This window comes from Danio rerio, chromosome 3, assembly GCF_052040795.2.
Source record: "Danio rerio strain M-AB ecotype USA chromosome 3, GRCz13ab, whole genome shotgun sequence".
In the NCBI taxonomy this organism is placed as follows: domain Eukaryota; kingdom Metazoa; phylum Chordata; class Actinopteri; order Cypriniformes; family Danionidae; genus Danio; species Danio rerio.
Window position 1 is genome coordinate 3,731,677 of NC_141023.1, and position 16,742 is coordinate 3,748,418.

The 16,742-nt window shown below is 38.1% G+C and overlaps 2 protein-coding genes across 7 annotated transcripts in view; both read right to left on the minus strand.

Moving 5' to 3' along the window:
* myh9b (myosin, heavy chain 9b, non-muscle) overlaps positions 1-16,742 on the minus strand; it is a 798,697-nt gene that overhangs the window by 281,220 nt on the left and 500,735 nt on the right. The gene's annotated exons all lie outside the window — the stretch shown is intronic.
* Positions 1,248-16,251, minus strand: si:ch211-131e11.19. 4 transcript variants are annotated; one of them, XR_015480185.1, is made up of 6 exons: positions 16,204-16,251; positions 13,191-13,350; positions 12,844-12,903; positions 9,984-10,604; positions 4,323-7,084; positions 1,713-2,183 (listed from the first exon to the last, which is right to left on the minus strand). XR_015480185.1 is itself a non-coding variant. In XM_087243539.1 (5 exons), exons 2-5 carry the CDS (start codon positions 13,210-13,212, stop codon positions 5,037-5,039), a joined length of 2,751 nt encoding a protein of 916 aa, XP_087099665.1. In that variant the 5' UTR covers positions 13,213-13,350; positions 16,204-16,251; the 3' UTR covers positions 1,248-5,036. The 4 variants fall into 4 exon arrangements, 3 of the variants coding, with proteins under 3 accessions (XP_087099665.1, XP_087099666.1, XP_087099667.1); XM_087243539.1 differs by having other exon boundaries at positions 1,248-7,084; XM_087243540.1 differs by lacking the exon at positions 16,204-16,251 and adding an exon at positions 13,621-14,587 and having other exon boundaries at positions 1,248-7,084; positions 13,191-13,586.

The following is a 16,742-nucleotide window of genomic DNA, read 5'->3' on the forward strand; positions in this document are numbered from 1 at the left end:
TGAGTCTTAGATTATACATAATTTAATTTTTTTAATCCCGTAGATTTCCTTAAAACTGTTCTTAAACGTTCTACTAATGCCAGTCTTCTCTGGAGCTATTGAATTATAAAATTATGTTTTGCTGCAGTGAACAGTATTTGTAGGAGTTAATATTTATTTTTGGGTAAACAACTCATAATTTCAAATTTATATCTACATGCATACAATGTTTATGATGATATATATATATTATACTTTGTCCATTTCTTTCTTTCTTAATTGCCAACAAGGAAGCAGGAAGAAGTTAACAGAAGAATTCACAGTCACATTGCTGTGGTAAAAACCTGTTTCTTTCTGTCTCGTCTGACAACATTTGCTGCAGGTAAAAGTTCCAGATACAGAAACAAAAAAAGCATGACAGCAAACAGAAGGTAAAATAAAAATATATATAAAAAATGTATATGTATGTATATGTGTGTATATATATATTATATATATGTGTGTGTGTGTGTGTGTGTGTGTGTGTGTGCCTTAAAATAAGATAACAAATTACAAATATTTTTTTATAAACATTACACATTCAATTCTAAATCAAAATCTTATGTTTTAGGACTTTGTATTTTTTACTTGATGTAAAAAAGAAAACTGACATGTTAAAAAAACAGTAATAACTTTTTTTTCTTTTAATGTAAAAATCTTGAACTTTTACCTGCAGCAAATGTTGTCAGACGAGACAGAAGAAAAAAAACAGGTTTTTACCACAGCAATGTGAATTCTTCTGTTAACTTCTTCCTGCTTCCTTGTTGGCAACAAAGAAAGAATGAAAAGCACACAGTAAAGAAAAAATCATGCTTAATGATCAGTTTTAATAAATAAAATACAGTCAGCTCTCACCAGGTTCACGTCAGCAGGAGTTTCTCTGATTCAGCATGTAAAATCGACATCAGTGATAAACAGCAAATTACACATGTGCTGAACTGTGGCTCCTGCTCAACTATAATCCAACATATAAACTAAACATTCATCTCAATGCTTCATTTGAGACAAAACTGACTGTTTACTTCAAACCTTATTACAAATGCCTTTTTAACATTATTATTGTATATTTGAGTTTCAAAATGGTAGAGCTTTTCCACATCACCGTCTAAAGTCAAAACACAGTCTACCATAATGTAAGTATAATAAAAAATACTATGCTGCCAATTTTTGTGTACAGTGAAGCGTGTCGACACTGGCTTTGCATATTATTAGATCAACAAGTCTGAGACTTCATTTTTAAAATACTTTTATTTTATTTATCTAATCATTACAGAAGATGAACAGTCTTAAGGGGGTTGCACACCGGATGTACCACCGCCATGACGCAGTGCCATGCATTTTTTCTGAGCATAGATTTCTATAAGGTAACACAAATACCGATGCCCAGCTATGACTCACTACGCCACACTACAGAGTGTCCACATAGTTTTGTGTTAAATAACATTTGAATGTGCACGTCCGGTGTGCGTTACTTCTAACTGTCATATGTGCGGTGATACAGCCAATGTGTAACCTCCCTTTACATTTATATGTTCACACTACTGTCATATACCTTTGATAGTGATTAAGCTTATGGATTTTTACTGGGTAATCATAAACAGCAGGTAGTTTTGAATTGTAATATAACTGTTCAGGTGATCTCAGGTGATTTTATTAGTCATACAGTTTTTTTTTTCTTACATTAAAGTTAACAGCAATTATCAGAGCAATATTCATTAGCATTGACTTCAATGTAGACAGCTTGACTGAGAATAGAAAATTACCCTATATTTAAAATATACACACACATACACATTTGTGAATATAAAAGTATAAAAGAGAAGAAAACTAAACAATGTCAGAGTATATAAATGAAGAAAGTGTCTTATAAAATAAAGAAAATTTAGGTAAAATAGACTAATCATTCTGCTGTCCCCAACACTTTATATTTTAGATGACATCTTAGTTTCTCCAACACCACTCTATTAGGTGACTCAAGTTACAATAAAGGAGATCACACTATCATCTATTCAGTTTTAATGACGAAGAGTTGTAATCTTTGCTTTTCAGAAATTCTGACAAAATAATGAAAACGTTAACCCAAAAACTGTAGATTGTAGGACAGTCCCAGACATCCCAAGTCTCCCAGAATTCCCGGGAGTCGTTGGCACAATACAGTGGAGGGACTATGATGTAATTTGAAAGCAAAAACCCCGGAAGCGAGTTAGCATTTTAGCAGTTCCGATTCCCTCGTCCCAAAGTCAATGGGTTTTTTGCATGGGGTTTCAGTAAAATCGCTTAAATAAGGTCTGTGGCTAACACCAACTCAAGATACTTTCACGCAACATAAAACACATCAGCTACAGCACACTCTTGATTTATTAAATCGGTTATACTTCTTTAAAAAGACGCTTGTTATCAAGTTGCTAAATGGGACTACAGGCAGTGTCGGAGACATTATACATTATTATGATCTGGTCTGGAGCGCAGATCGCTTGTGTTGGGCATTTGGATTTGTCTGTTATTTAGGTATTTTCATGAATAGTATTTTATAGTTTGTAGTATTATTCTAATTGGGAAATCAGATTGTGTGTAGATAATTTCTTCACATGTAAAGACTATCGAGACAGATTATTTTGTTGATCTTTTATTCTAATTAAACAATATTATGGGGATACAGCTAACTAGTGCAGCCTGTCTCTTTCCTGCTTTCTGTAATGCAAACGTGTAAATAAATGTGTAAAATACATGCATGTTAACTGCCATTTGAAAGTGATCAAGTGATTTTTCATCTGTTTTTTTCTTTATCTGAACACATTTAACTCTGTCATAACTGCTGTGTACACTCCTCCATGAAATGTGTAGCATATGTGACTGTATGAGCTGCTTTTCACTGTACTTTGTGACATAAAAAGTATTGAATGTGATCCATGATGGAATTTTCAGGCATTTGATAGACTTGTTCCTCACGCCTCATTTCTGTCGTCTGTTAGGGTAAATGGGCTGTGTGCACGCGAGTGATACACTTATTTAAATATGTCTGATGATAATACTATGCAGGCACATTTACACTTACAGTTTTAAAATGTTTACAAAAACCGTAAAGCAAAACAGATGTATTTCCCACATAAAAACTATCCAAAAGGCACATAGGTCTATGCGTTTTTTGCGTATTTATTTGTTTATAATTTATACCGTGCATTATAATATGATAAACTGAGAGAATAAATCTTTGTCATGGACGTTATTTCTAAAAATAAGCTTGATAAGTCGTCTGTAGCAGAGTGGTGCTGACGTCACAGGCGAGCGCCCCGAGGGCAGAGTAGTCCATTTATAGCCTACTGTCAGTTTTTCAATTCTTGCGTTTGCATTTACGATCCAAAAGTGCTTAAAGTTGTATTTTGGTGTGAGGGTTATCTGGCTGTAAAATTCGTGTAAGTGTAATGAACAGTGTTTGAACCCAGAGCTTATTATTCGCAATCTTCGAAAAGCCTATGGGAAAATCCTATAGGGACTTTATCAAGAGAACCAGTTTTATGCTAGCAGCTGACTCGCCTTCGAGGTTACATCATAGTTACTCCACTCTATAGTCTAGTGGTTAGCATGACGACATATGGTGTAGTAGCACGTCAGGGCGTCCTGAGTTCAAACCCCGGTTTGAGGACATTTCCCTATCCTCTCTCTCTATCTCTCTCTCTCCAACTTTGTTTCCTGTTCCAATACTGTCCTATCTAATGAAGGCAAAAATGACCAAAAAAAATCTAAAAAAAAAAGAATTCCCGCGACTCTTTAACATATTCATAGTGGCTCCCCGTTGACCGCAAATGTGATAAAATGTCCTGGAAATAGTGGCCAAACACCACATAGACATTGAATTAACTATTATTGGCTGAAATTCTTTAAATGCTCTTTCCTGAGTTCAATTCCTGAAAATAGCTCATCTTTTAATCTATTAAAAGCAAACAAGGATTTCTAGATTCATTTTCATGGTGGGGTTGGGGGAGAGCTGTACATAAAGCCAGTTGTCCAGAGGTAAACAAATAAAACATTACATTTGGACATCAACGTGATACTGCACAAAGTGAAAGCAAATTGACACCTAAAAGACTAAATAAAAATGATAAACATAAACCCCCAACGTGGAGCATTGTTAACATCAACAAATGAAGAAGCAGAACTTGCCTATTACAGTCTTTGGTTAAACTGAACTCACACAGATACAAGCCCTATGTGGAGCTCCTTGACAGGGACACAACCTTCCCAAATCCTTAAATTACACAAAACGGCTTATATTAAGAGAAAAAAGTTTGTTTTTAAAGTATAGCTTTTCAGTGTCGATCCCATGGTGTAAAGTTTGCAGTGCGAGAAGCTGTCTTGGACTGTAATCTGTGAAAGAGAACAGATTCAATTTGGTCTGGGATGTGAAGATTTAAGAGCCTTTGCTTCTTGAAGAATTCTTACTCACTCCTCGTATCTCAATGAGCAAAAAAAATTTACATACACAGACGTCCACTAAAATGAGATTCATAAATCAAATAAGGTCAAGTTGTTTGCATCTTCACTTCATTGCCTCTAAGATCCACCAACGGGCAAAAACACAAGAAATGGTCTTACAGCAGTTATGAAGATGGAGTGGATTAACGCACATTCTCCCATCTGTTCATGTTGAAGTTAGTACATCTGATAGTGAGTATGAAAGCCGGTGTATGTGTAGTTATTCTGTTTGCAGTGTTGATAATTGAGGCCGCTGGTCTGTTTGGTCTTCAGCTGGATCTTTAGTCAGGGTTTGATTATTTTAAAGTCTGATACTGATTTCATATATGTCTGCCCACACTTATCTTCTTGTTCTCAGATGCCATTATAATTTGAATTAAGCTGTAAAATAGCTCAAACTAAAAAAGAAACTAAGACTTGGGATGGAGCTCCTCTACTCCTCTGAGATGTTGAGTTTGGACTCTCATTGATGACTGTAATAGAAACTGACTTTTGACTGATCTGAGAAGAAACAGAAGTGTAAGTCTGATTCTTTATCTTCTCTATTACACATATTTATCCAAACTCTCAATAGCATCTCGTTTTGAGTATTTTCTCCACTCATCTGGGATCTTACTCCCTCCTGCAAATGTTGCATTGTAATCATTTTCCAGATCTTTATGGAATCTACAGACAAACCACTTCCAGTAGGGCAGTTCAGAGAGATCAGGAGTGATGCTCCACTGTGCATAAACTCCTCCTGCTCTTCTGTAATCTCTCCAGGGGAACCTTCCATCTGGTGTATTAAAATTCTGACCACTTGCCACTAAATCTGTACAAATATCAGCACAGAGATTTGGAGAGTACTTTCTTCCATTAATTCCTCTCACTCTGTGGAAAAGAGCACTGTGATCTCCATGATGGTCCTCTATGGTGTTTGTGCAGGATGCTCCACAGAACGGACACTGAACCCAACAGCACTGACAGAAGTGATCAATCAGAAGCTCATCTGGCCTGAACTTATAGTCCAGCTTTACTGGAAATGTGTCTGTGTTGAATCTGCTGCTGATGTCTGACATTACAGCAGGAAGGTCTCGTCTGATCACATCTTCCAGGAGTCTGAAATCATCAACATCATCATGTTTGACTCCACTGAGGTCTTTTTCAAAGAAGATCAGCTGATCTGAGAGCTGCTGTGTGAAACTCTTCAACCACAAACCAACATCTCCACTGTTGACTTGAACATGTTCAGTAGATTGATGTGCTGCGTTCATGATCTTCTGCTGCAGGAGTTTAATGTTCTCCTTCATCTTGGGTAAAACACTGATGCTGAACTTATCTCTGATGTAGCGACTGACTTCATCTCTGATGAATCTCTTGTAGTGACCTCTGGGATAATGAATGTAGTTCATGTAGTTGTCAAAGTCCTCCTCTTCTGCCAGTGTCTTCAGGATGTGTTTCTCCAGATTTGTTCTGTTTCTATTCAGTGATTCACAGTTTGATCTCAGTTCATCTGCTAAATCTCTGGCAGTTTTCTTGTAGACGCTCTGCTCAATGGGCTCCTTCAGTTTCTGACAGATGATCTCAGCAAAAATAGAAACTGATTTTACTCGTCTTCTCTTCAGTTCATCTTCATACCGTTGTTGAAGGAATTTTAGTTGTAAATCTTCTAAAGTCTTTTGTTGATCTTCTCTCAGGTTTCTTTCTTCTTTCAGTCTCTTCTCTAAATCCTCTATTTGTTTTTGTCTCTCTCTTTCTTTCTTTTTGATATTTTCTTCTGTTTCATATAGTTTACTTTTGAGTCTCTGAATATGTTCATCTGAATTCTGCTTTTCTTTTTTTAGTCTTTTCAATTCTTCCTCTTGTCTGTCCTTCTGTCCTTCCTCCATCACCATCATCATTTTGTCTTTCTCTTCTTCTAGTTTCTTCATCTTTTCTTCTGTTTCTCTGACTCTGTCCATCAGGATCTTCATCTGGTGTTCTTGTTTTTCTCTCTCCATCTCTCTGAATATCTTACATAAGTAGAAATTTCCTCCGTTTGCCTTCACCATGTTGTCTATCTTCTCCAGTAGATCAGACACTTGTGTTCGGTTTTCAGGCTGATTATTGTTGAACACATGGAATCTGTTTCCACAAGTTTCAATCAGTTTTCTGACCACAGATTCAGGTTTTCCCAGAAACATTTCAATGGTTTGATTCCTCAGCTCATCTCCTCTAGTGAAAAGCACCATAGTAAACATTAGGGAGTTTTGACCAAACGTCTCCTTAATAAAGTTCACAGATTTTGCCTCCTCTTCAGTGAATCTCTGTCCTATACTGAGCACGATGATGAACACATGTGGTCCAGGCAGAATCATGGAGATGCAGTGTCTGATTTCTCTCTGTATCTCCTCATTAGTGAGTTCAGTATCAAACAGTCCTGGAGTGTCGATCACAGTGATGCGTCTGCCTTTGATTTCAGATGATTCTCTCTGACTTGTCTCAGTAACAGATTCTTGTGATGCGCCTGCTTTAAATGCTTCTCTTCCTAAGATTGTGTTTCCTGTTGAACTTTTACCAACTCCAGTTTTTCCCAGAAGAATAATCCTCAGTTCATCTTCACTCTCAGCTGAACCTGTAAAAAGGAATCAACATTAGTCAGTCTTTTGAACACGATTATTAAGAAATGTCTCTTTCTTTTGTTTTTTGTTTTTTTTTGTTGTTCTTTGGTATAGACTTTTGTTAATTAGTCTGAGTGTTCTTTGCACCCCTGTGTTTTCAGGTAAGCACTTTAGTCATAGATTTTTTTTCTATCATAGATCAATTCGTTTATGTTTACCTGCTTGTCAGAGTTCTTTCACTTTTGTCTATGTTGTCTATGTTTGTCAGTATGTCAGCTGCTTTTTCAGAATGCCAGTAGCATCTATTTCATGAGACGCTTTTTATGTTTGTTTTTTAAATGTGCTGACAGCTGAATAATGTTCAACTCTTAGTTAATGCAGTTATGTTTAAATGCTCTAAAGTGCTCTGATCTTGGCATGTTTATTTGTTGCATACATACCCTTACCCTCTACCAAATCTGACACTGCAATTGTATGCTGCGTTCCGTCTACTCTGAGGGTGCTCTCACACTCATAAAAAATTGGATTGAATGATTATTATTTTTTTAGTTTAATCATTCACCTTTCGCCTCAAAACAAGAAGCATCAAGCAACAATTCCAGCAACACCAAAACAAGAACAAAACAAGCAACACAAATTGCCTCTGTCTCCAGCATGTTACAGTGTTCCCTCTGCACATACTGAGTGATGAATTGGTGGAACAATTCAGTAACACTTAATAGAAACAAAACTGTCACAATCATCAGTGGAGTGCCAATGAGCTCTGCCACTGGTTACTTTACCCATGATTCTTGCCTCTCTGACAGGGGGTGGGGGTGTTTGTGGAAGTAGTTGTTGTGGATGAAAGGTGAGTGGGGGGGGGGGGGGGATGTTGTGGACGAAAGTTAAGTTGGTTGGGAAGTTGCAGAAAAAAGTGATGAGAGTTGCAGGTCGGGGGTGCGTGTGAGGAGGGGGATTGGTATAATGAGGTGGCGGATCTGATTTCAGTGGTGCCGTATCCGGCACAAATTAAAACCCTGCTTACAATTTAATGCTCCGGTTACTAAAGTAACCCTTTAGGGAACGGAAATGCTATGGTGGAGAATCCACCTATGGGGATTTCGTTCAGAAAGCCAATCATCTGAAAGAGTAACAGGCCAGCAAGTGACTCCTTCGCTGAGTCAGTGCTGGGGGCCTTGGAGGACTCTCTTCAGGGCTCACCTGAGCGGGGAACTTAACCGACTGAGTGAAAAACGCAAGTATCTCCCTGTTAGGGAGAATGGTGCAGCAAGCGTGTTTCAACACCTTAACTGAGTTGTCTCCTCAATTACTAAGGGTTACCTAATATTCTTGAGCAACCCAACTCGACTCACAGATTTTAAAACCTTGCAAATGTATTAGGTGTCGCCCAGCCTGCAGCTCTACAGATGTCTGTTAGAGAAGCACCATTGAATCTCTTAACCGAGTGTGATTGTGTGTATGACGCACCGCGAAGGGCTGGCCCGCACTAACCAGGCAGGCAGAGCTCTTGCTAATGGATTCATCGCTACAATTGCTGACGTACCAGCAGTGGGGCAGCACGGAGTAGGTGTGCTGATCCGGGAAGCACTGGGGTCCCGCGGAAGAGCTGGAGGAGAGATATTCTCTCTAAGATATTCTCTCTAACCCAAGATCCGAAGGGGGGGCTCGAGGAGTGGGAGAAAGAAGACCGTCCTCCCAGTGCCTGAGAACCACTGGTGAAATGCATGGAACCTGCAAGCCGGAAGGCATAGCATCCCAGACTGGCAGAGTTTGGGCTCTCACATCCAGGAAAGTGAAAAAGTGCTGTCTCTCTCTCTCTGAGGTTTGGTGGCGTTTTTTTAAGTGCCATTGGATGAAAAGCCCGGCCCCGGGGAGAGAGCAAGTTCCCTCTACTCCAGATGGCCTGTCTCAGGAGCCCTACATGGTCTGTTTTACTGGACTTAGCGGTGCCAAGGGAGCGCTGGCACTTGGCCAGAGGTGCAGGGCGATGTTTGTCACTTCTCCACTGGCTGCTCACTTCAGTTTCTGCGCGCTTCATGGTTCAATTACAAAATATGTCATCATTCTACGCTGCAGAGGATAATCACAGCCAATCACATGACTTTTCCAGGGTTGCATAAACATGATGGGCTAGCATCTGCTTGAGAGTATTTGAATGGCACAACCTAACTAGCATATGTTTGACGATTTAATGTTCACTCAAAGTTTGCATGAACATTTGATTCTGACATTAGAAAAATAACATTTAGAAATTACTTTAAATCATCAGAGGGCAGTTACATTCAGTGAACCACCTTAGTGCGAAAAGCTGCCATGTAGTTTATGTCGTGACTAGTCGACGTCAATCAAAAAGCATCAAATTGATTTTTTTTTTTTTGCAGAGAAAAATTCTGGAAATTTGTAGTAGTTCTATGACTTGCAGCAATATATATTGTGAAAAGTTAAGCTTGACTGTGTATTTAGTTTTGTACCATCAGACTAGTTTGAAAATATAGACTTATGATACATTAAAAGAAAGGTCCCACTTTATATCAAGTGGCCTTAAGTACTATGTACTTGCATCAAAATATGATTAGAATTTACTTAACATGTTCATAATGTATTTCAAAAGACTTCTGGTGCCCTTGAGGTTGATACGGGTGGGGTTCGGGACAGGTTTGGTGGTATGGGTAGGTTTAAGGGTGGGTTATGGTGTAAGGGATGATCAAGAGTGTAATTACAAATATAATAACAGAGATTGATTAGAGATAAAATTACATGCATGTATTTAAATCAAGCACAATGTAAAAACATGCATTTACACAAGTAGATTGTAACAATTTTTTTGTTTCAGTGCGAGTATATATCAGTTATGGCCACTTAATATAATTCATGCCCATTATTTTAAAACCCAATTTCATTTTCAGCTCCTACCTTGTGAGAAAAAGTGTGTCTCCAGTGAATGAAGTTTCTTCTTCATCTTTTCATATTTCATCAGTTTGATCATCTGCGCCTCCAGAAATGTCTCTGTGGAGTAAAAGCCTCCTCTGTTTTCTTCCAGCATCTTCTCAATGTTCTCCATCAATGTGGACACTTGTGTTTCAGGATTAAAGTAATGATGTCTTCCTCCAAATCTCTGAATGACAGCCTGTGTTTCTTCATTGAGTTCTGCTCTCTGATGCTCTGAATTCTGCATGATGAGGATCATGATGTGTTTGTTGATTCTGGAGCTGAAGATCTTCTGGATCTCCTCCATTTCTGCTCTGTCTTCATTATTGAGTGGAGTGTCAGGAAAAATGAGGAGGAAAGCATGAACTCCAGGATGACAGCGAGACACACAGCGGAGAGTCTGACGCATCACTTCCTCCTCTGAGAGCCCAGTGTTGAACAGAGCTGGAAGCTCCAGCACATTGATCAGACGACCATGAAGATCCACGTCTGTCCTCACACTCTCTGATCTTCTGTGTGTGTGTTGCAGGATCAGCTCTGAGATGGAGGATTTCAGAGAGCCGTCGCTCCCGCACACCAACACATTCAGCCTCTCACAGTCTGAAACTGTAGAAGAACATTAAGAACCATTCATACAGAACCAGAAACATCAGATATGATCACACTCATGTCTGTGCCCCGTTTCTGCACTGTGTGTCTTTTCTTAAGTAAATCTGGAAAACCTTTATCCACTGCAATCAAACAGAACTGATTAGCAGACGACTATTAAATATGGGACCAACTTTAGTCTACTTCAGTATATACTGTAGGCTAGGCTTGCGCGGTATTACGGTATTATGGTATACCGTGGGATCTAAAAATAGCAATGGTGTCAGTTTCAATACCGTTATACCGTCATAAAAAATTAAACAAGGAGGGAGACGTGGTAAATATGAATGAACGAGAGGTCTGCATTAGAGCTGAAGATCTTTGCCCGAACCCGGCGAGACCCGAAAAAATCCAAATCCCTGCATTAAAATCCATCCCTGCAAAGGTGAAACAAATGATGACGAAGTAGTAAAAAAAAGCTAATTTTGACGGCGGTCAAGCCAGTCACTAGCTCAGAAGGAGCGGTCATTCTAGCCGCAGGTATTTCATCGGTCGCTCATACACTGCGTATTACGGTAGAGCCCTAAACCGCAAGCTGACAGGTAAAAAGAAGAGGCCATTCGCTAAAGTGAAACTGCTGTCATGGAAAATTAAATGGATGTTCCTGACTGGTAGAAGATGAACAAACAATCCTACCAAAACTTGCAAAATCAGCCAGATCAGAACTCTGCATCTCGACCTGTAGCAGCAGGAAAGGGTGTTCAGTTCTGCTGGACGCACCATGAGAGCAAGACTGCGCTAAAGCCAGTGGATTTAATAATGTTCCTCCACAAACACACGTAGCCTAATCTTGGTGAGTAAAGGGTTTTTAAATAATAAATGAATATTAATTAAACCATATAATCATAATGTAGACAGAGTATACAGGCTAATGCAGGCATATTCTTTTAATATTCAGCTTCACGACCGCCCTAATGCCAGATTGTGAAGTGAAGTCGAAACAAGGCGAAACAAATCTTGCACAGCCTTTATCTTAATTTCGTAATTGCCAAAATACCCGTCATCATTTAGAGTTTATTTTAATTTGATTTGTTAAGCAAGATTTCTTTTTATTGGTGTGGTGGCCTATTTAATAGCTAAGTGTATGTGTCTAGACCTATATAGAGTGCTGAGATGTTACAATGTTACAGAGGACTTATTTATTTTCCAAGTGGCCTATAGTCTACGATTGTTACGAATAAATGATGTTAAAACATATAAATGACTCATTCTTGAAAATAAGGCAAAAGAGCTGTGTGCATGAGCACATTTCTATAATGTTGGGCTGTAAACGGGTTCGGGCTTTATAAAGCTGTCAATCAAAATGTACCTGTCGGTCTCGGGCCCCATCGGGTATAATTTTTATGGCCCGACATTTTATTTTTTACAGCTCTCTGCATTCGCGCTGCTATACTGCGGGAGCCGGCCAGATTTCTTGCGGTGTGGGAATAAATTTCAGAATAAATTGCAGGAACGATGTGTGTGTGTGTGTGTGTGTGTTTGTGTAAGATAGAGAGAGAGAGAGAGAGAGAGAGAGAGAGCAGTGCTGTGTGTGTGTCCGCGTGCGAATGAGAGGAGTGTCCCGCGCAGAAGAATACAAACAAGACAAACAGGTGACCGCGAACCTAAGGTTGCAAGAAAGGTATTAAGTTTCTTAATGGTTTAGGCACAAGCCAACAGTTTGGTGATGCTGTCTGAGCCTTACGTCATAATTTTTTTTTTATTATCCATTGTAATACCAGACAGCAGGGTAAAATATGGAGGAGGTTTGACGGTATCAAAATTTGGATACCACCCAAGCTTACTGTAGGCCTGTATAAATGTTTACTGTCTCTTGAAACGTATGCAACAGTGATTAAAATTATTTGTCTTTCGTTTACTTTTATCTAGGGAGTGAAAACATGATTTGATCAAATCTAAAAAATAAAAAAAAAAGATTTAAAAAAAAATTAGTTTTTAAAATTGTATAACTTAAACATGCATAATTGTCTTTTAGTGTCTTTTGTACTCTTCATACACTGAGACTTATCTGAGAAACAAATCCTGACCTTGTAATTATTGCTAATGCTGAAATCTGTTGATTAGGCTGAGGGAAAGTTTAACAGCACAGATAAAAATGACATTATAGCATGTCTAGTAGGAGATGAAACTGAGTTTTGACAGATTTATTTAGATTGATTTTAGAGGCTTTTGTGTACTGACAAATGTAAAGACTTACGTGAAGGAGGTTTTTCCCTGCTGTTCTCTCTCCTGTGAGCAGTACTGCTACTGGCAGACACTGTTTAAAACAGAAGCCTTATATTATAATCATTTTACAAAAGCAAAATAAATAGCTGTGCTATTCCACAAAGAAGCAATCAGCAGTTAAAAGCATATTGGTTAAAGCATAAGTATGAGAAGCTGAGCATATTGAAGGTATTAGGTATTAAATAAAGCATGAATGATAAAGTACAGTAGTATAAGCAGAGGGTGATGACAGAGACACTTCACTTGCAGAATAACCAGAATAAAAAAAACTTTCAGAGTGATTTAATGAATCGTTAATCTAATCTGTGTGTAATTCACCTCTGCCTTCTCTCCCGGACATGTTGATATTGTGTTGCCTATTTCGTCTTTCTTCAGTGTTCAGTGGATTATCTTTCCTGTTTGTTCATCATCCTGTAAAAGATTCATCAGTCCTGAGACTGTTCATTTCTCCAGACTGCTGTCATGTTGAGCTGCACGCCTGTTGTGAGTCAAAGAATAAACACACTGATTAAGCTTCACTGAGTCAATGAACAAACACACTGATTCAGAATCACCAAGTCAATGAACAAACACACTGATTCAGCTTAACTGAGTCAATGAACAAACACACTGATTCCGATTCACTGAATCAATGAACAAACACACTGATTCAGATTCACTGAGTCAATGAACAAACACACTGATTCAGATTCACAGAGTCAATGAACAAACACACTGATTCAGCTTCACTGAGTCAATGAACAAACACACTGATTCATATTCACCAAGTCAATGAACAAACACACTGATTCAGATTCACTGAGTCAATGAACAAACACATTGATTCAGATTCACTGAGTCAATAAACAAACACACTGATTCAGATTCAATGTGAGTCAATGAACAAACACACTGATTCAGATTCACTGAGTCAATGAACAAACACACTGATTCAGCTTCACTTTACTGTAAGTCAATGTAGTACAAACACTGATTTAGCATTACTTCACAGAGGCAATAAACAAACACACCAATTCAACTTAACAGCAGCCCTTTTGTATGGACCTATTTCTTAGAACGCAGAATTACCCGTTATGCTTTACATGTACAAGAAGGCTTCGAACTTACAGACGGCAGCTTGATGTGCATAAACACTCACACTTGGACAGCTTTGAGGCATTTTCCCCTCGTTATCAGATGGCATGTTGTGTCGTTTAAATGAAGTCTCGTCATCGCTACCGTCAACATTTTCTCTTTCTCAAATGAAATTCACCAAAATGTTTGACACACACACACACACACACACACACTTAGCCTACTGTACTGTCCCACTGACATTGATTGAAGTGTCACAAAGTGAAAATAATGTGGCGTTTTGAAATGAAAAAAAAAACCTGTGGTAAGTATAACACAACAAACACTAACTAAATGAAACATAACCGCTTCCGATTAAAATCAACATGCAAATCAGCCAGCAGAGTATCAGTAACAGACCTTTATTGGTCATTTTTGGCAATTGCATGGCTTACATACCATATTGCAGTGAAGTATTGTGTGTGTGTGTGTGTGTGTGTGTGTGTGTGTGTGTGTGTGTGTGTGTGTGTGTGTGTGTGAGAGTGTGTGTTTTCTGCATTAAAGAGTACACTATAACAACACTTGAACCACATTGAACAGAAGTTAAATGACTTTAACACATGTCTTTCTTTCAGAATTAAAGTTTTGCATCACAAAAACACGCCGTAAGCCACTGAGAAACGCTGAGAAACAGTTGAGAAACGCTCCTCTGTCTGATGACAATTCTTAACGGACGTTCTAAGCAGTCTAGCGGAAGATGCAGCAATGTAGAAAATTGTCTATAAAACTGAAGGGCTTTATCTGGTGAAAACAACTGTCCTGGAGGTGATCCTGTTTTTTACAAAGCTTTTTTAACAAAACATAAAGATTTAACACAAAACATTGTTCTGGGACATAACAGTCAAATGTTTTCACTGCTGGTCAAGGCAATACAAAGCTCCCAGATGTGCCTGTGTTATTTATCGGTTGTCATCTTGGTATAGCATACCTTGCAATGTTGCAACTGACCAATCAGAAACGAGTATTACCGACAGTAATGACATGGATGAATATAACCCAGTCAAAAAGATACATTTATTTGACCGAGAGAGATAGAAGAGCGCAAATGCGAAACTGAAAGTAATGAACACATAAGCTTTAGCCTGTTTTGGCACGTAAACTCAGCCCCCTTGTGACCAAAAAAGACACTAACAAATTAATGCAATTTCTGAATGCCATTGTAGAAATTAAGAAAAAAGTGTTTAAATTATATTCTTATATTCTTTTTTAACAATACAAAAAGAGCCACACATTCATAAAACTATTTCTTGATAAGCGATTCTTTAAGCGCAACTCACTAAAGCACATTACAGTAAGACAATAATCTAGTGCAGTGATTGACAGCAAACAAGTTCTGATAAGAGTCTGCTGGTATGTCTCAGGTAGTTTTTAAAGCAGCTCAGCTGACTGCGGAGGTACGGCTCCTCTGGTGACTGTAGTTCTTTAGACTTGAGACTGACTTGTAATTGTTCTTATCTGAGCTATTCTGCCAAATGTCTAAAATTAGCTGTTTTTTACATGTTATTAAACAGTGCTTCATCTTGATAGCAGAAAGCCTGACTTAAGTAACACTAATGCGCACTGTATAGCACACCTCAGTCAATTATTTATTCGGCCCTTTTTAAGGTTTATTTTTTGTTAAAGTTTATTTAATGCTAATGAAAGTGATCTAACACCAAAACAATTGTTAACCTTGTTTCAAACGATTAAATTCATACAAGTAGACCAACAGCTTAATATACTATTAATATAATGAAAAGCCATTAAATCTCTTTTAGACATCCAACCAGTTAAAGCATACCTTTGTGCGAATTAAAAAACCTGCGTACACGAGCGACCAGACGTGAGACTTGATCGTAGCTACCCCTAATCTCAATATTTGTGTTCAAATGACCGTATGCCCACTTTGTATGTTGATTTGATAAATGTGAGTCGATGAACAAACACACAAAACCACATGACTGAGATCTGCTTCATCAGACAGTAAAGTATACATTACGAATTATAATTAAGCAAATCTGTGCTGAACAACACGAGCTTTGACTTTCATCTGTACATAAAGAATTTAGAAAATCTCTAAGTACAAATGTAGATTGTTTTTGATGTGATTATATCCAAAATGAAAGAGAAACTCACAGATGTTGCCGCAGTTCATACAGTTAATCACATTTATCATCAATAGTTCATTTATCATGTATATTTCATTTAATAAACAAAGAAAGTATTAGTGACACTGTACCTGTGTGTCGCAGTTTCTTCGTGTTCAGAGGTTTGTTTTTGTCAGTGTGAGATCAGGAAGAGGTTTGCAGGTGGAGTCTTTCTCATAAAACTGTAAAAACCTGTTTCTGTGTTTCTGGTCTGACAACATTCACTACAGGTACAAGTTTAAGTAACACTGGGGGAAAACAACAAGACATGCAACTGCAAAAAAACCGCTGCTCACTGTAAAGATATTTACCAGCAGAGACAGATGAATTCAACTGTGTCTTTTCATTTCTATCAGTGAATGTGTTCTGTGTGCTAACAAGTCTGTAGTATGTGTTGTGCTCGCTGTCTATTTGACAGGTGTTTTCTCACCAGAATAATCTTCATCTTAAGGTCATCCGTATCAGGTCACCTGAAGTGTAGACTGAGTGCACTTTTAGCATCTGTCAGATATAAAGAAATGCTGAGTTACAATTTTGCTGAATTGTGTCAATAATATTATTTAGTGTCTGTAAATGGCGGAACTGCTCTTTGGTGGATTGCCATTGAACACTGAGTATGTTACATGGAACC